The sequence below is a fragment of the Pleurodeles waltl genome, chromosome 3_1, assembly GCF_031143425.1.
Source record: "Pleurodeles waltl isolate 20211129_DDA chromosome 3_1, aPleWal1.hap1.20221129, whole genome shotgun sequence".
NCBI lineage: Eukaryota > Metazoa > Chordata > Amphibia > Caudata > Salamandridae > Pleurodeles > Pleurodeles waltl.
In genome coordinates, this window is record NC_090440.1 from 363,567,199 (window position 1) to 363,586,703 (window position 19,505).

Genomic DNA, 19,505 nt, shown 5'->3' on the forward strand with positions numbered 1-19,505 from the left:
CGAGAAACGTGTTCGACTAAATTGTAAACAGAACTCAACATAGCAAAAACTGGAGCAGTCGATCTGGGCGAGGACCAGTCTTTTGTTCAGCATAGTACAATCCACAATTATGGTGCACTAAACACAACTTACTGCAGGGCGCCCAAGGAAGGACCCCTTACAGCAGCACGCCATATCAAAATTGAGGCCCTCCTTTGAACTCTTTGGCACCAACTCCTTCTATGCAATGTTAGCAGTGGAGCATGCACATAGATCCATAGGGCCCAGGCCACACTTGAGTGCAGCGCCCAGCTCCATCCAGGGGTGTGGAATTTATTAAAATATCTACTTGTCCGTGGGAGAGGTTGCTTCTTAAATCTACTTGCCCTATAAAAAAAACACAAATCTACTTGTCCCTTTGGTGCCATGTAGTGCGGTGACAAATTATGGCAGCAATCTCATTATGTAGGAGCTCTGATAATAGCCTCTCTGATCATGCCAGGACTAATACTATAGTAGGGGTTTTAAATAATTGCAATTTCAGTCCCTTCTGTAGCAATTTCCTTATTTGGCTACCTTTCCTCAGATCTACGTACTGGGGCTGGAAGAAGCAGTAAGCAGTAGTACCAGGGCTGGAATGGCTTTGGGTCTGCAAACCTACTAACTTGCCTGTTTTAAGGATGTTCACTAGTTCTTCTCTAATCTTTTCCCATACTGAGAAAGGTTGGAAATTAGCTTCCAGCAATTGCATAAATAGAAGTTCTTCCAGGATTGGGGGACAAAAAAGCAGTTGGAGTCAACATAAACTTGTAAACGTTCAATTGATTTTCACATGAGCATATCTGAACATGCATATTTGCTCATGCTAAAACAGAGTTCACAAATATTTTCTAGGAGTGCGATTTCCTGGTCTACTTCTGTAAGTTCTTGTGAATTCATAAAATCCACTAATTCAAAGGCATATAGCATGGGTGCACTTTTGTGACTTTCTTTAAGAATTTGGTCCCTAATTATGCATGGGATTGACCAAGACATTTTGTTTTTATTTAAATTCTATTTCTTCACCTATCGGCTGGCTTTACTGTGAGTGATCGCATTCTGCTGTTCCGCAAGGAGCACATTGGCACACAAAGTAGTTTTGTTCACAGCCAGGAACTACCATGGCAATCAGTGGCGTAACAAAACTGGAGGGGGGCCCCTCTGCAAAGAACACAGAGCCCCCCCTCCAGACTCACTGAGGGCAGGTGGTGTGCTGAAGGGGTCCCGTGGAGGGGTCCCCCCACACTGCAGGGTCTGCGGGGTCTTTTTTACACCACTGATAGCAATGTGTGCTTTGTGAGACAAAAACACTTTTTTTTTGCCTTTCTGCTAGTGTTTGTTACAAGGTGAAGGCCTGGCAGCTCCCATAGCAATAAAACCATGTCAAAACAAGGCATGCATTGACAAAACCAAAAGACTCGCAACAAATGTCTGATCTGTTGACTTTGCCAATGCTTCTTTATTTTCATGCTTCCCATAATCTTGTTGAAAATGGTTACATTGATTTTCCATTAGGAATATTTTTTTGAAATGCTATGGATCAACACGTTTTACTAAAGAAATAGCACCTAAAATTATATAGTAGTGAAACTTTTTTTCTACTTGCATTTTTTTCTGAACATTTCATTTTGAAAGCAAAGAATCATCACTACTTCTTACAAGCTTCTGCACACATCTGCATCTAATCAAAGAGCATTCTGGGAGCATTATACTTAGTCTCATATTGTTAAACTTTTCAAATGTGTGTACACTTTTTTGAAAAAAAAATTTATACCAGGACCTCTGTCAGTAATGCAGTGTATCCTTAAAAAGTTTATTTACAGCGGTCATCCTAATAATAAAGGATTTTCATTAATGAACCATAAGTACAAGTTTGAACACCATTAACATACAGACAGACACACATTATCTCAGCTGCACAAAGTCCCTGCTCTGTAAACTGGCAGCCAAAAGGTTTGTGCTGCGGGGGATTGGGCCTACTTGTCCCAAGGACAATAAACATGCAAACTTGCTGCCCTTCACCCCAAACAGTATGTCCCGGGCGTCGGGCTATAGGAATTCCACCCACATCCCTACCATTATTGCTAGACTATTCAACTTCAGAGACATAGAAACCGCACTGCTCATAGAGCAGCAACCTATCAAGTATGACGGCTCCACATGGAGTGAGAGCAGCAACCTATCAAGTAGGAGGGCTCCACTCCCTCCCTTTACCATGATTTCACTGTGGTCCTGCAGGAGGCCCACCGGGTGAACTTAAACTCAAAAGGAAGCTGAGACAAGCAGGCATCCAATAATGCCATGCTGTACCTGGCACACCTCAAAAACTCCCACCGAGCTAAGGCACATGTATTCTCCACTCAGCAGGAGGCCTCGCCCTTCATCGAAAGATGATGCTAGAAACCGATAAAAGGTGGCGCAGACCTGGGACTTGGTGATCCTGAATTGTCTGTGGTGTGTCTGTATCGGCATGGGACATCGTCATGAACCTCATCGTACATGTTGACTGCTTTGCCCATCAGGAGGACCTGGGGTCCATAACTTGGCACCTCTGTGGACGGAACTGGTTGATCTTGAGATCAACAACTTACACTGATTGTCAGACTGAGGGCTGATCTTCTGGGTGGGTCGGTCTTGTTGGTGGCAGACTCCTGGAAGCCTCTTATGTTTCTGTATTGCCCAATTTCTGTTTGCAATGTCCCATTCAGATGCACCTTCAGATTGACTTTTACACCAGGCATGCACTTCTTCCATAAGCAGTGTTGTTTGGACGGCTCTCTGGATTCCCCCTTGGGTAAACCTACCTTTGTTGATTGATAAGAAAATGCAATTTAGGTATGATGAAACATCTAGTTTGAATTGTTTGAATCTACTTTTTTGGTTTATTTTCAGTGAAATGTTGGAGTGACTGGGATGGCGTAATAGATATTCAACATGGCTGTAGGTGTAACATGTAACTCTATTATGATAAACGCCTGGCACTACGTTCTCAGGATGCGCTCCACGGTTAGGTCCGAGGCTGCACTCGGTAAACCCTTGTTCTTACTTAACCGCGACCAGTCCAGGCAGTGACTTGAAGATACTCCATGTAATTTGAGAGGGTTAAATAACACTCTCCAAGCTAGTCATTTACTTTCCTGCTGAGATCTCCACAATATTGATGTTGCCTTTTTGCAGGACACACATCTAGGAGCACACACCAATTCCCCGTTGGCTCGGAAATGAGAAGTCCAGCAGTTCAGGGCAAACTACTGCTCTTATTCCTGTGGCACAGCTTTACTTATCAAATATGGTCTCCCTTTTACTTTACTGCACCAATACAACGACCTGTTAGGCCGATAAAACTTAATTCACGCACTTGTCAATAGGACACCGTTTACTCTTCTCAATACATATGGCCCTAAAACGGACTCTCCAAATTGCATAATCTGGAATAAATGTTTGGCACTGTCTTCCAAAATGCTCCTGTGGGGTGGTGACTTTAATCTGGTTTATGACAGGCTTGAAATCTGAAAAACGTACCAATTGTGCAGCGGCCACTGCATTAGCGCACATTAAGGACAGTCATGAACTCATTGAACTTTAGTGAAACAGATTCCCTACTACTAGAGAAGGTACAAAAGTTTCCACTGCACATGGCTCATGGGCATGATTGGATTGGCTCACGGGACATGATCTGGACGGACGTTTATGGTTTAGTGAAACACATTATTTATCACACACCTTTTGGATCACTCCCCTGTTAAGCTCTCTACTGCCATTTCTGCATCCAAGCATCATGCATTTACATGGTGCCTCTCTTCCCTTGAACTTTGGAGCTTTTAAAGAGGAGGTATCATCCACTATTTCCACTCTCATGGCCCCGTATAGTCCCATGGCACCCTGTGGGAGGCTTTCAAAGTATAAATGCATGGGATATGCATAGTCAAGCAACATGCTATAGGCAAACTCTTACGAGACAGGCTAAACAAACTTTCAGGACTTAACAGTACATGCACGACTCTACCCAGACACATCTACTTTGACTGTATTGCTGTGGTGTGGATTGAGGTGCCACGTTGTCATTTCCTGGGGAACACTCCTCACACTTAAAGAGTTCACAATGGTTATAGCAGAATTTTCGACATGTAAAGCCCCAGGAGGTGATGGGTGTAGGAGGCTGGCCTGGCCTATAGTGGGTACCTGATGGTACTTACACCTTGTGCCAGGTCCAGTTATCCCTTATTAGTAGATTAGTAGTTTTCTAGCAGTTTAGGCTGATAGAGGTAGCTATAGCAGAGCAGCTTAGGCTGAACGAGGAGACATATAATGCTCCCACTATACCACTTATATCATATAGCACTATATCATAAGAATCACAATACTCAGTGTTACTAAACAATAAAGGTACTTTATTTTAGTGACAATGTGCCAAAAATATCTCAAAGGATATACTCCCTTAGGAGGTAAGTAAAATACACAAAATATATACACAAACCAAAATCAGGTAAGTAAAGAGTTGAAAAAGTAGTGCAGTAGAATACAATAGGATGCAATAGGCCTAGGAGCAACACAAACCATATACTAAGAAAGTGGAATGCGAACCACTTAGGGACCCCAGCGCTTAGTGTAGTGTGTAGAGGTTCACTGGGAATGTAAGAAAACAACAAGGGTGTCCAAGATACCCCACCCCAAGACCCTGAAAAGTAGGAGTAAAGTTACCGTACTTCCCCAGAAACACACTGAAGTCGTGATGGAGGATTCTGCAAAGACCACAACCCACTGCAAAGCACTGAAGACTGATTCCTGGCCATGAGGACCTGCAAAGGAAGGGGACCAAGTCCAAGAGTCACGAAAGTGTCCGGCGGGCAGGAGCCCACTAAACCCTGGATGAAGGTGCAAAATGGCTGCCTCTAGGTGGAAGATGCTGAAGATTCTGCAACAACGGAAGATGCCAGGAACTTCTCCTTTGCACAGAAGATGTCCCACGGTGTGCTGGAGGATGCAGAGTTGTTTCCCCGCAGAAAGTCCGCAAACAAGCCTTGCTAGCTGCAAATATCGCAGTTGAAGAAAATGGGTGCTGCCCGGGCCCAGGAAGGACCAGGAGGTCGCCCCTTGGAGGAGGAGACAGAGGGGGCGCTCAGCAACACAGAGAGCCCACGCAGAAGAAGGCAGTGCCCGCAGAAGCACTTGAACACTGAGTCAAGAAAACTGAGCACGGCGGTAGTCTCAACACTACAAAGGAGGGTCCCACGAAGCCGGTGGTCAACTCAGCGAGTTGAGAAATGCAGGATGGAGTGCAGGGGACCTGGGCTATGCTGTGCACGAAGGATTCCTTGCAAAAGTGCACAGAAGCCCAGCAGCTGCAGTTCACGCAGTACACAGGATTACTGTCTGGCGTGGGGACGCAAGGACTTACCTCCACCAAATTTGGACAGATGGACCACTGGACTGTCTGGATCACTTGGATCCAGCTCCTGTGTTCCAGGGGCCACGCTCGTCACGATGAGAGGGGACCCAGAGGACCGGTGATGCAGAAGTTTGGTGCCTGTGTTATCAGGGGGAAGATTCCGTCGACCCACAGGAGATTTCCTCTTGGCTTCCAGTGCAGGGTGAAGGCAGACAGCCCTCGGAGCATGCACCACCAGGAAACAGTTGAGAAAGCCGTCAGGATTAGGCGCTAGAATGTCGCTTGTAGTCTTCTTGCTACTTTGTTGCAGTTTTGCAGGTGTCCTTGAGCAGTCAGCGGTCAATCCTTGCCAGAAGTTGAAAAGAGAGATGCAGAGGAACTCTGGTGAGCTCTTGCATTCGTTATCTGAAGAGAAGCCCACAGGAGAGACCCTCAATAGCCCTCAGAGGAGGATTGGGCACCTAGTCAGGTAAGCACCTATCAGGAGGGGTCTCTGACGTCACCTGCTGGCACTGGCTACTCAGAGGCCTCCATTGTGCCCTCACACCCCTGGATTCAAGATGGCAGAGGTCTGGGACACACTGTAGGAGCTGGGTAATGGACAGAGGCGTGGTCACTTCCCTTTCCTTTGTCCAGTTTTGCACCAGAGGAGGGGCTGGGGGAATCCCTGAACCGGTGTAGACTGGCTTATGCAAGGAGGGCACCATCTGTGCCCTTCAATGCATTTCCAGAGGCTGGGGCAGGCTACTCCTCCCCAGCCCTTAACACCTATTTCCATAGGGAGAGGGTGAAACACCATCTCTCAGAGGAAATTCTTTGTTCTGCTTTCCTGGGACTGGGCTGCCCAAACCCCAGGAGGGCAGAAGCTTGTCTGTGGGGTGGGAGCAACTGTAGCTGTAGAAAAAACACCAGAGAGCTGGTTTGGCAGTACCCGGGGTCCATAGTGGAGCCCCAGGAATGCATGGGATTGGCACCCAATACCAGATTTGGCATGGGGGGTACAATTCATGATCTTAGACATGTTACATCGCCATATTCGGAGTTACCATTGTGAAGCTACATATAGGTATTGACCTATATGTAGTACACGTGTGTAATGGTGTCCCGGCACTCACAAAGTCCGGGGAAATTGCCCTGAACTATGTGGGGGCACCTTGGTTAGTGCCAGGTGCCCTCACACTTAGTAACTTTGCACCTAACCTTCACTAAGTGAGGGTTAGACAAATAGGTGACGTGTAAGTTACTTAAGTGCTGTGTAAAATAGCTGTGAAATAACGTGGACGTTATGTCACTCAAACTGCAGTGGCAGTCCTGTGTGAGATTTGTCTGAGCTCCCTATGGGTGGCAAAAGAAATGCTGCAGTCCATAGGGATCTCCTGGAACCCCAATACCCTGGGTACCTAGGTGCCACATACTAGGGTATTATAAGGGTGTTCCAGTGTGCCAATTAGAATTGGTAAAAATGGTCACTAGCCTGCAGTGATATTTTTAAAGGCAGAGAGAGCATAAGCACTGAGGATCTGATTATCAGAGCCTCAGTGACCCAGTTAGGCATTACACAGGGGGACCACACATTCAGGCACAACTATGAGCACTGGGGCCCTGGCTAGCAGGGTCCCAGTGAGACATTTAAAACACACTGACAAATAGGGTTTTCACTATGAGCACTGGGGTCCTAGCTAGCAGGATCCCAGTGAGACAGTAAAAACACCCAGACATATACTCACAAATAGGCCAAAAGTGGGGATAACATTGTTAGAAAGAGGCTACCTTCCTACAATGGGCTCCTCTCAGAATTTTATAAAGCCTTCTTTCATCTGCTGGCTTTTTGTCTTTTCTAGATGTAGAATTAGGTACTGGAAAAGAGCACACTTCCCTCCTCATTTAATCAGATGGTCCTCATCACCCTTTTAAAACTGGTCAAACCACCAACATGCAAGGACTCCTATAGACCTCTTTCACACATCAATACAGATAGGAGAATACTGACTAAAATCAGGCTAATCGCCTACTTTTGCTCCTCCATGACCTGATCCTACCAGACCAGGTCGGTTTTATCCCGGGCCAATCCACTGCCCCAATCTCTGGACCTCTTTGCTCTACTACATCAAATAAGCCCAGAGGAGGAAGTGGTGGCCATCCTCTTGGACACCCCAAAGGCCTTTGATTCTTTAGAATGGCCCCTCCTCTCCGTAGTTCTGTCCCTCTTGGGAATGCCGTCTACTTTTCTCAACCTAATCAGCCTTCTATACAGGAACCCCTTCATGAGAAAACAAACTGTTCTCTGACCCAATTCTCAATAAGAGGTGCACCTTCCATGGGTGTCCATTATCCCGTGTATTATATGCCCTATAGTCTGAGCCTCTGGCCTGTGTCATCAGGCACATACACAACGATATCAGTCTATTATTTCCCAGGGTAACATAATTCTATCCCTGTATGCTGATGACATAATTCTGTATTTATGCAACCCTGCCCATAATCTAACACCAAACATCAGGGAATTCTCCTTATATAAAGCACTGTCAGATATTACAATCCACTGGAATAGATCAACTATTTTTTCTCTGACCCCGGCTACGCAGGTCCACCTCCTCAGTTTATTACTTGGGCATATTGATTAATAAGAATAGGACCATTACACTCACTGAAAAATACGGTGTAGCCATTGCGAAAAATGGAGACCCAGTACAAAAGTGGAACACCCTTCCAATCTTCCTTACGGGTGAATCGTAATGATAAAAATGGTCATACTACTGAAGCGCCAGTAGCCTTTCTGTAACATTCCAATACAACTCATGCAACAGTTTTTCAAAACATTTTGATCACTTAGGACCGCTCTCGTGTGGGGGTTGGTAAACAGGCTAGGGTCTGTTGGGAAACTTTAACCTTGCCATATGAACAGGGTGGCCTTTCCCTCCCGATTTTGAACTGTTACTAGTGTGCCCAATCACACATTGGCCATTTCTGGTTGAAACTGCCTCCATACATGGCCCACCTATGGTTAGACTTATTGCAACCATCCTCCTGTCACATTTTGTGTGTTTGATGTATCCCCTTAAGTGACCAAGGGTATGCCCATATGTTGAGCCCTTGCTCACTGTGCCACTGGAACTCAAGAGGCCCAATCAGAGCGAAACCAGTCTTGGGTTGCTTGTGTTCCGGTTCAGAGAAGACCTGGCTTGGTATTTTGGGCTGGACTGATCCATTGGAACAGGATCAAGACTGATTTGCATATAGCTAGGTCTAATCTGAGGTGGCATGGTGGGCAAAGGAATGATGAGTTGGTGGTTATACTTATTGCAAGCATTTCCCCATCACCTTTTCTGTTTGGTGTACCACCTGACAGTTGAACACAACTCTGTGCACGCTGCCCATCTTGGGGACATTTGTTGGCCAGCTTTCACAAAGCCCTCATAGGGAGGTCAGTTCTGCAGCAAGCACTGAGCTGGCAAGAGATGGACTGTGTAGTCAGCTAGCTTGTCCTATACTATACTAAACATCCCAATCTATAATGCACTTTCCACTGTACAGTCTCACTTGCAAGAAACTAGTTCGATCTAAACTGCGTGTCTGGGGATTGCGGTACCTGGGGGATCTAATGGATAGTTCCTGGAATGTCCCACGGAGGCAGAGGGCCGGTATGTTTCTATGCTAGGCAGGTTTACATACATCAGACTTCAGGCCTTCCATAAAACTCCAGATCTGGCATTCCCCCAGGAACCACTCCCTTCAAAATTCCTCTTATTGCTACTACCTCCATGCAATTGCCAAAGCTTTTGATATCCTGAGTGTGCCCTACCATGTGGGCGGAGGCCCCAGTGGCAATTCAAGATGCCAGGGCAAAATGAGAGAAGCTCCTAGAGCTCCAATTGTTGATAGACTGGGTATACTGCTGCAGCTAGCTGGGGCTATAGTCTGCTAATGTGCGCTTATGCCTAATACATTTTCTCCACCAGACACATAATACACTAGCTTAGCTGTTCAAAACCCTCTTAGGAGTGAATTCCATGTGCATCCATTGTAAAGCCCCGGAGTATGATTTTATTCATTTGGCATGGCATTGCCCACCAGTCTGTGGCTACTGGGGCAGGATTTTCCAGATACTCTCGGATATTATTGGTTTGCCTCGACTTGCTTTGCTCAGATGTTCCAGAGCTATACCCTGAAGTGTACAGCAGCTATCTTCGATTTCCCTCTTGCTTGCCAAAAGACAAGTGGCTTGTATGTGGGGGAGCGATCGAGCTCCCACAGTGCAAATATGGCTCCATGATTTGACCTATTGTAATGAACAGTTAGAGATGTACTGCTCCACAATCCCAGAGGCAAACCGACCCAAAGACATTTGTGGCCGGTTACACACCTACCTGTTAACTCCTGACACCCTTCACCCATGATCCGAGACAGGGGAGGGAAGTTCGTTCTAACCCTTTCTTCATGTAGCCCAGTTCCGTAGGTTCATCTATTGTATTTAGAAATAAACTGTTACTCACTAACTGAACATAGTAGACCGGTACTGTCTGTGGTTTATTTAATGGACTACTCCTTTGCTCTGGGCATCAGCCAAAATAGAGACCAACTCCACCAACCAGAGAGACAGGGTTATATAAACCATATATCCAAAAGAGTCCCCTCAGCAAATATTGGAAAGTAATCTAATTTGTTGCCTACAGACAATCCTTCCTCTTTCACTTTAAACACTTCCACACACGTCATAAACATATTCGAATGCCACAAAACGTTTACAAAATATATCTATAGCTTTAATCCTCTTACATAGTTTAAAAAAAAAAGTCAATAAAAACACATATAAAACACATGACAATAAGAATCAAATTCAACGAATATCTGTGAGATATGGAAGACTCAGAGGCACCTTGTCAGGTGCAGAAGAGGGCCCCATAATTTTGTGTTACGCCACTGAATCAAGGGAGATTTCAAAGACAACACAGATTGTCTATCATTAAATGCACCTCCATTATTTATGTCACTCAGCATGTTGGGACTCCCAGTGCACCATAGATTATGCCTTTACAATCCCTCAACGGTTCTTGGTGGAAACAGCTGATAAGCACCACCTTCTTCAGGACTATTACATACATTTCTCCTCCCCAAAGCAATTTCACAAAAACATCTAAGAAGAAGTACACAAGAAATATTTTTATAAAAATGAAGAAGTGTTTATACAAATTAAAGTAATTACAGCATACTTTATAACGAGATTAAGCCCTTCTATAACAATACTAAACACTGATTAAAAATATATTTTTTTTATCCCTCCATTGGCACATAGGGGTTGAATAAAACCATATATATCTCTCCAACTATTCGTGGCACTCATACAACTAACCCTTCATCTTATTGGACATGCTGTTGTCTCCCGTCTCCTTGTACTTACTTGAGTAACTTTTCACTCACAATGATTAAAGCCTTATGTATATTTTCTTGCATTTTGTGTTGCATTTAGTTACGTTTATAACTGTTTGGAAGTGTTTAAAGTGAAAGAGGAGTGATTGTCTGTGAGCAGTAGATTAGATTAGATTGCATTATTATACTCTGGGTATGCACGTCCTTTGTAAACGCTGACACTAGCTCCCGTCACTGCTCATGTACCTGTGGGAACTGAACATCAAAATGTCACTCAGTGTTGTTCACATGTACTCTGTGCGGCCCTGCCAAGTGGCACACATCTGCTGTTAGGCTAACGCAAAATAATGCAATTATCCCATCACCGCAAGATCTCATATTTGTCATGCAATTTATAAAGCATTCAACTTTCTATACGAGCCCGAGCCTTGACTTTTAGTTTCACTCAGGCAACCTCATGCTGACAGAAATAACCGATCAGGAGCGACGTTAAATCACTGCAGCCCTAGTTCATTCCACCCGTAAGGGTCCCCATTGATGGTGATTAGTTGGTATAGAAGTGCAGCTCCTCCTTCCCTGTAATGGAAAAGCAATGGGACTTATTGGCGTCCAGTGCAAGAGACAGCCTGCACCTACCATGTTGTCTCCTCTTAGCACTCACATGTGCCTGGCTGATCACTCCTCACACATTGTGACGTATCCAGTGACTTTATCGGAGTCCATCAAACAGGTGGCCTACAGCGCTGCAGGTGATCAGGAAATGATGTGCAGCCTCATGCCCTGCAGCCGAGTAAGCACCTAAAACCTGTGCTGTTAGCCATGCAGAGACCAGTGCAAGCCATCTAGCAGAGCAGTGGCATGCACAGAAGGATGAATGAGCAGATACAGGGGCGGCTCCTCCATTAGGGCTGAGGAGTGTCACCCCCTGCCAGCAGCGACAGCTGCAAACCCTTTTCAAGAAAATGACAAACAGTGTTTATTATCGTTTTCTTGAAAATGGGTTGGGCATTGGGGTGAGGAGCACTCCCCTCAGAGCGCATGTGTGTTTGGATGGCCTGGGAGAGCTTTGAGCAGCGTCAGGATTGGCCACAGGGTAGGCTGGGAGCCTGTGCCTGCAGCGCCAGCGACGAAGCAGAGGAGCACGACAGTGGAAGAAGTTAAGTGTTTTAATTTTTTTTTTTTATATAATGTAATGTGCTCCCCCTGTGCCTCCACGCCCCTTTTGCAACTCGCGAGCCGCGACTGAGCAGGTAGCGAGGCATCAGTAGCCCACACTAGAGAGAGTTTAAACATTTATTTTTTCTTGGGAAAATCTGCAGACTTCTTTCCTAACATTTTTTTGTAATGCTGAACAAAATGTCTGGTTCATGAAATATGGCTTCTTTAGTCATTGAAATAAACTCACAATGCACACAGCGCACCAGACGTTCTACTAGATACCACTGTTGAATGTGTAGCCTTGCTCATTGACTTCTTTATGCTACGCTCCTAGCTGCCAAGTGGCTGAGCCTTCACACAGTTCTGGCATTTTAGAGTAAAGTAAGTTAAAATTTGGATCTTGCAGTTTCAATATTAACACTTAAAACGAGCATATGCTGAAAAACACTAGCATGCAGAGTTCTTTTGGCAGAAAAAGGCAGAACACAGCATGTGTAACACATGGCAACACTTAGCAGTTAAATATATTCTGAGGGGTGGTGAACAGAGAATGCTTCAGGGCGAAGGAGATGGGTGGAGTGACATGAAAGAATGGAGGAGTGGTTACCTGAGGATGCAGCATGCAGAGCTTACTTTGGCAGGGACGAAGCAGAGGGTATCTGAGTGGGGATGGTGAACAGAGTATCTAGGAGGAATAGAGGAGAGATTACTGAACAATGTGTCGGAGAGCGATTACGTGAGAAGGGATGTAGATGGGGTAGAAAACACAAGAGCAGGCAAAAAAGAAAAGTACATGGTGGTTTTATGGGGGGAGAGATTTGAACACAAATACTGGAATTGACAGAGCACTTACATGAAAGCTGTTTAATATCGATTAGTATCCCCAATCCAGAGACCCTATTGTTAAGCTCAGATCATGATAGTGTCACTCAAGATGTCACACATAAGACATGGAAATGGCACTCATAAGCACAGTGCAAGCGTGGTAATGTCACACATAAGCAAAGTAAAGTTGGCAGTCCTGGCTGTGTTTTGTATGGATTTTGTTTCTATTTTCAGTATTTGGTGAAATGCTTGATTATAAAAAATAACAATGTCAAAATATCTAATATAGTTACTTGGTCTTTAAAACAAAATTCACATTTGATGTACATATTATAAAAGTTGTTGACCGTTTTTCCAGTTTTCCCCATATTTCATTACGCGTCGTTCTTCCTTTCTGTATTTGAAACAATTGAAATTTTGGATTTTTAATTAAACATTCCTATTTTCTGTGTTAAAAAAGTTTTGATTACATTGTGTTATTGATTTCTAAATTATTCTGAGTTGACATTAAGAATACAGTTTTCTTTGTACACAGATTTGCATTTATTTTGTTTCCCATTCTTAAAATCCTCTAGCATTTATTCCCTGGTTGTGATTGCTCTGGAATTCCAGATTGTATTGGTAGCAGGTTTATAAATTATTCAGAGTTGATATTAAGAATACAGTTTTCTTTGTACACAGATTTGCATTTATTTTGTTTCCCATTCTTTAAATCCTCTAGAATTTAGTTCCTGTTTGTGATTGCTCTGGAATTCCCGATTGGATTGGTAGCAGAATTACCAGCCCAATAGGATTTGCAAAGCCTGCGAAAACATCATATTTATCATGTTACCCTGGGAGAGTTTGGCCGCTGTAAGAATTTGAAATCTCCGAGGGATGCTGGGCTTATTGAGGGAGAGGGGACGGGTAAAGGTGGGGGCGTGGGGGAGGGGGTTAAGAGCGGTTACTGAAGTAATCAACCCAACCAGAATTACAGATTTCCCCAGTAATTCATCATCACTCGGGGGAGTCTCGGGGTTCATCCCACAGCCCCCCCCAAAAAAAATTAATTCTGCACCCCCTTGAAGTTAATTGGACGCAACTCCAGGGGTGTAGAATTAACTTCACCTCGAAGCACTCGTGTAAGGCTCATTTTCGAAAAAGCTGTTTTTTTAACGATGTACGAAACTGCAGTTATTTTCCTACAGTACCAAGTGTACTCAGTATTTCGGGCTTTTTTTGTTTATTTAGTGAAGACTTAAGAACAGGAACAGCTGGTACTGATGGAGAAACAAGTAAAACAAAGGACGATAATGTGACCTTCACTCCTCTAACTGTAGTGGTGTTCGTGGCTGTCTGTTGTGCAATGATACTTTTACTCTACTTCTTCTACAAGTGGCTGGGTAAGCGTTCCACATTCTCTTACGCATGCTAATAACTCGTGTTTACGCTTTTGGCACAGTGGCAAATTATTACATTGGTGTTAAGTGAAGGTGGCATGGCAAAGCGATCCTGTTTTTGTGCAAACGAGGAGGACTCTAAAGATGAGCTACCATAGGTAAAACTCAGCACCTTACATTGTGTGCTGCTCCTAATAAGCCTGGGGGTTTGCAGCCTTTGGTCACTCATCCTTATCACTTTTTCAAAGGTAAAAACATTATCCATAAACCTTTTTTTCTATGTACAGACATTTTTATCACTTACTTGTATGTTTTCAGTTGGTTTCAATATGTCAAAAGCATTTTAATCATTACTTGCACCCTTCTTCTAGACTGTTTTGTGTGTCCACTAATGAAGCAATCGTTCAGAAAAATACTTGCTATCTTATCTTACTGTCTTTTTTCCACTTCATTGGATGAGAGACTGACTACGCGTCCTTTTGGGCCTCAGTTCAGTGCTAGCAAGGAAAGGATTAGCTCTCCACAAATTCGTCTACATATCTGAGTTGTTAGGCCTTGATTTACGTTTTGTTGAAAAAACAGAGGAAAATGGTAACTAGCGCTAGAATTTGCTTAATGCACGTTGTAGGAAGTTGGCTCTATATATACTATTTCAAAGTAAGAAATAGTGTGCACAGAGTCCAAGGGTTCCCCTTAGAGGTAAGATAGTGACAAAAGTAGATAATTCTAATGGTCTATTTTGTGGTAGTGTGGTCGAGCAGTAGGCTTAGCAGAGGGTAGTGTTAAGCATTTGTTGTACACACACAGGCAATGAATGAGGAACGCACACTCAAAGACTTACTCCAGGCCAATGGGTTTTTATATTGAAAAATATATTTTCTTAGTTTATTTTAAGAACCACAGGTTCAAGATTTACAGTTAATACTTTAAATGTAAGGTACTTCCCTTAGATACTTTAGGAACTTTGACTGAAAACAATATCATGTACAGTCTTTGTAAAAATTGCAATAAGCTATTTTCAAAGTGGACACTGCAAAAAATCAACAGTTCCTGGGGGAGGTAAGCAAAGGTTAGTTTTGAAGTTAAGTAAAACACAAGTCTCAAGTTTGGGGCATAGGTAGCCCACCGTTGGGGGTTCAAGACAACCCCCAAAGTTATCACACCAGCAGGTCATGGCCGGTCAGGTGCAGAGGTCAAAGAGGTGCCCAAAACACATAGGCGCCTATGGGTAACAGGGGTGCTCCGGATCCAGTCTGCTAGCAGGTAAGTACTTGCGTCCTCGGGGGCCAGACCAGGGGAATTTTGTAAAGCACCGGGGAGGACACGAGAAGGCACACAAAGTACACCCTCAGCGGCACAGGGGCGGCGGGGTGCAGTGAGCAAAGCAGGCATCAGGTTTTAGATTGAAAACAATGGAGGGACCCGGGGGTCACTCTAGCGTTGCAGGCAGGCACAGGGGGGCTTCTTGGGACAACCACCACCTGGGCTAAGCAGAGGGTCGACTGGGGGTCGCTCTTGCACTGAAGCTCAGTTCCTTTAGGTCCTGGGGGCTGCGGGTGCAGTGATGGTTCCAGGCGTCGGGCCCCTTGTTACAGGTAGTCGCAGTCAGGGGGAGCCTCTGGATTCTCTCTGCAGGCGTGGCTGAGGGGGGTCGTCTCTGGTTACTCACGGGCTCACAGTCACCGGGAGTCCTCCCTGAGAGGTTGGTTTTCTGCAGGTCGAGCCGGGGAATCTGGTGCAGAGTGTGAAGTTTCACGCTTCCGGCAGGAAACATGAAGTCTTTGGAAGTTGCTTCTTTGTTGCAAAGAAGTTGCAGGTTTTAAACAGGGCCACTGTTCACGGGAGTTTCTTGGTCCTTTAGTCCAGGGCAGTCCTCTGAGGCTTCAGAGGTTGCTGGTCCCTGTCAGATGTGTTGCTGGAGCAGGTTTTCGAAGTTGGAAACAGGCTGGTAGGGCTGGAGCCAAAGCAGTTTGTTGTCTTCCTCCTTCTCTGCAGGCTTGTAGGTCAGCAGTCCTTGTTTCTTCAGGTTGGAGGAATCTAATTTCCTGGGTTCTGGGGTGCCCCTAAATACTCAATTTAGGGGGGTGTTTAGGTCTGGGGGGCAGTAGCCAATGGCTACTGTCCTTAAGGGTGGCTACACCCTTCTTGTGCTTCCTCCCTGAGTGGAGGGGGCACATCCCTATTCCTATTGGGGGAATCCTCCAAAATCAAGATAAAGTTAGGGGTCACCTCAGCTCAGGGCACCTTAGGGGCTGTCCTGACTGGTGGGTGACTCCTCCTTGTTTTTCTCATTATCTCCCCTGGACTTGCTGCCAAAAGTGGGGGCTGTGTCCAGGAGGCGGGCATCTTCACTAGCAGGAGTGCCCTAGGTCATTGTAACACGAAGCCGGAGCCTTTGAGGCTCACTGCTAGGCGTTACATTTCCTGCAGGGGGGAGGTGTTAAGCATCTCCACCCAGTGCAGGCTTTGTTTCTGGCCTCAGAGAGCACAAAGGCTCTCACCCCAGGGGGTCAGAAACTTGTCTTTCAACAGTAGGTTGGCACAGACCAGTCAGTCCTGCACTGGAGGATTGGGTAAAATACAGGGGGCATCTCTAAGATTTCCTCTGTGTGCATTTTTTAATAAATCCAACACTGGCATCAGTGTAGGTTTATTATTCGGAGAAGTTTGATGCCAGTATTCAGGGTAGCCATTATGGAGCTGTGGGGTTCGTTTTTGACAAACTCCCAGACCAAATACTTAATATGGCCACACTGTATTTACAATGTCTAAGAATAGACTCAGACTCTGTAGGGGAATATTGCTCATGCAGCTATTCCCTCACTTGTGGTATAGTGCACCCTGCCTTAGGGCTGTAAGGCCTGCTAGAGGGGTGACTTACCTATGCCACAGGCAGTATTTTGTAGGAATGGCATCCTGAGTGGGATGCCATGTCGACTTTGCCCTTTTCTCCCCACCAACACACACAATCTACAATGGCAGTGTGCATGTGTTAGGTTAGGGGTTCCTTAGGGTGGCACAACATGTGCTGCAGCCCTTAGAGACCTTCCTTGGTCACAGGGCCCTTGATACCACTGGTACCTTTTACAAGGGACTTATCTGTGTGCCAGGGGTGTGCCAATTGTGGAAACAATGGTACATTTTAGGTGAAAGAACACCAGTGCTGGGGCCTGGTTAGCAGGGTCCCTGCACACTTCTCAGTCAAGTCAGCATCAGTATCAGGCAAAAAGTGGGGGGGGGGTAATTGCAACAGGGAGCCATTTGCCTACACACATGTATCCCTGCTTTTAATTACTGCTGCCTCTGTAACTTCAGATTTTGGTCTCATAAATAAATTACGATGATTAGTTACAATGTATTTCTACTGTTTCCTTGGCGAAATCCTGCAAGTGACGTTGTACCTTGAGTTTCTACATACTGGCCAGCTGTGGGTAGTTAGTCTTTGAATATATGTAGCATCTGTGACCAGTGTTGCTACTATCTATATGTAGCATAGGTATATCTATACATTCTACTTACGTTCCTCGCGTTGTGCAAGTTTTATTTATGATATGTTTTTGCAGATACGGCATTTCAATTTGGAAGTGATACAGGGCTCAAATGTGTCGTTCTGTTATAAATCCCTCAAAAGATAGATTGTATTTATTTACAGTGTGGTGCACTACAATAAACATATTTTTTGGCAATGTGCATGTACTGTTACATAGGTGATACATAAATTGAATGGTGATTCGACTTATACACTTCCTCCATCTCTGGTTTGGATTAGATTGGTAGCCATTTACTAGGATGTGTTAGTCCGGAGTGTTCTGCTCTATCCAAAGTGCAGGTAGATGGTGGCAGTTGAGAACGGAAAACCAGAGTCCATTTTCCTGTGAATTGGAAACTGGTGGCTAGCTATTAAAACAGGAGATTAGTATTGGCTCCTGATCAGTATAGGGAAAGGTGCGGAAGACATTGTGACGCGAAGGGTTAATTAGCTTGAGCAGTGTAGATTAGTGTGATACCTGCTGAACCCTCCCCCCCCCAACAACGTGGAAAAGTTAATGATATTATTTTCAAGCTTGTTTGTGTACAAGACTCCGTCTCAACCTTGAGAACGAGAGTACAGGGAATGAAAACAAAGGCTGGAGAAGGGCAGAGCAGCCAAGTACTGATAACATAGCTAGAAAATGCCAGAATGAGAGAGAATCCAAGCTTCGAGTTATTTAAGCACTGAAGTGTGGGTGAGGGATTGGAAGCTCGCAGATGGAGTTGTGAAAGCTGCCATGGCCCAGCGCTGCCTCCCTGTTTTGCTGACCGTGATGCTTGAGGGGGAGAGAGGTCCAAGCAGGCGGTAGAGGGCTTCCCAGCATTTCATGGACTAAGTTAAGTTCCACACAGGAATGAAAGACCTTTGTTTCTCTGCTCTGTTATTATGACTGATTATTTATGCTTGCACTGTGTTTATAACCTGAAGTATTCAGCTTGTTTATATTTTGCTTCCTGAACATCATGCATTTTGGTGTGCATTAAATCAAAGCTTATCTGAGTATTCAACTCATTTATATTCTGCTTCCTGAACATCGTAGTGTGATGCATTTTGGTATACAGTTAATCAAAACTTAAATCTGTCAATGAACTCTTTGCTCATATATATATATATATATATATATATATATGCATAGATGCTCTTTGTAGTGTACGTATATATAAATAGATGCTTTTCATTGCTATTCTTATTCTACTATTGTTAATGTGCTAAATGCCTACATTTACCTGCAATTCTAGTAAAGCTAAATTGTATTTATAATTGGACTGTGGTCCTTCATTGAGCGTCCTTATTGACTTATACCAGACAGGTGTCAACCAGTCACCTGGAAAAGACAGCTCCTCTCCAGTTCTGTTTGCAAGCTGTCTGTAATTTAGATCAGCAGAGTTCCAACCTGCTTAGAGAGTATAACTAATTCTGGTCAGTACTGTCCATGTGCTGTGGAGTCGAGGTTTGCCAAGGAGTGGTGATTTACGTTTCCTATGAAGTAAACTGGCTCGCTGCAAGTCAGGGACTGTGATCTCTGCAAGTAGCTGGTCGTGACATGGAATAGCAGCCTGGTCTCGCCATAGAATGTGCAGTGCAATCTGCACTGTGCTTTCCATGAATCAACATATGCATCCATAGGCACTTTAGAGGATGAAGTGAACCTTTCATACTTAACAGTTCCTTTCGTGGTCCCATAAGTTGTTAACCAGCCTGCTTATCTTATTCACAAATACTAGAAGCTAATTAAACAAATCTGTTGGATCGCTTCAGAAAAGTAACTGCTTAATTTAGGTGTGTCTCCCATGCAATGTGGAAAAAGTCTCCATTTCACCCTAGGGGTAGAGGGATT

General features: G+C 44.6%; 1 protein-coding gene across 2 annotated transcripts in view; it reads left to right on the forward strand.

Moving 5' to 3' along the window:
* The window catches only part of SPPL2A (signal peptide peptidase like 2A), a 273,444-nt gene that overhangs the window by 90,776 nt on the left and 163,163 nt on the right, over window positions 1-19,505 (forward strand). For both annotated transcript variants that reach the window (XM_069222533.1, XM_069222534.1), the window contains exon 6: window positions 13,988-14,139. In XM_069222533.1, coding sequence (XP_069078634.1) covers window positions 13,988-14,139 — 152 coding nt within the window. The remainder of the gene's footprint in view (window positions 1-13,987; window positions 14,140-19,505) is intronic.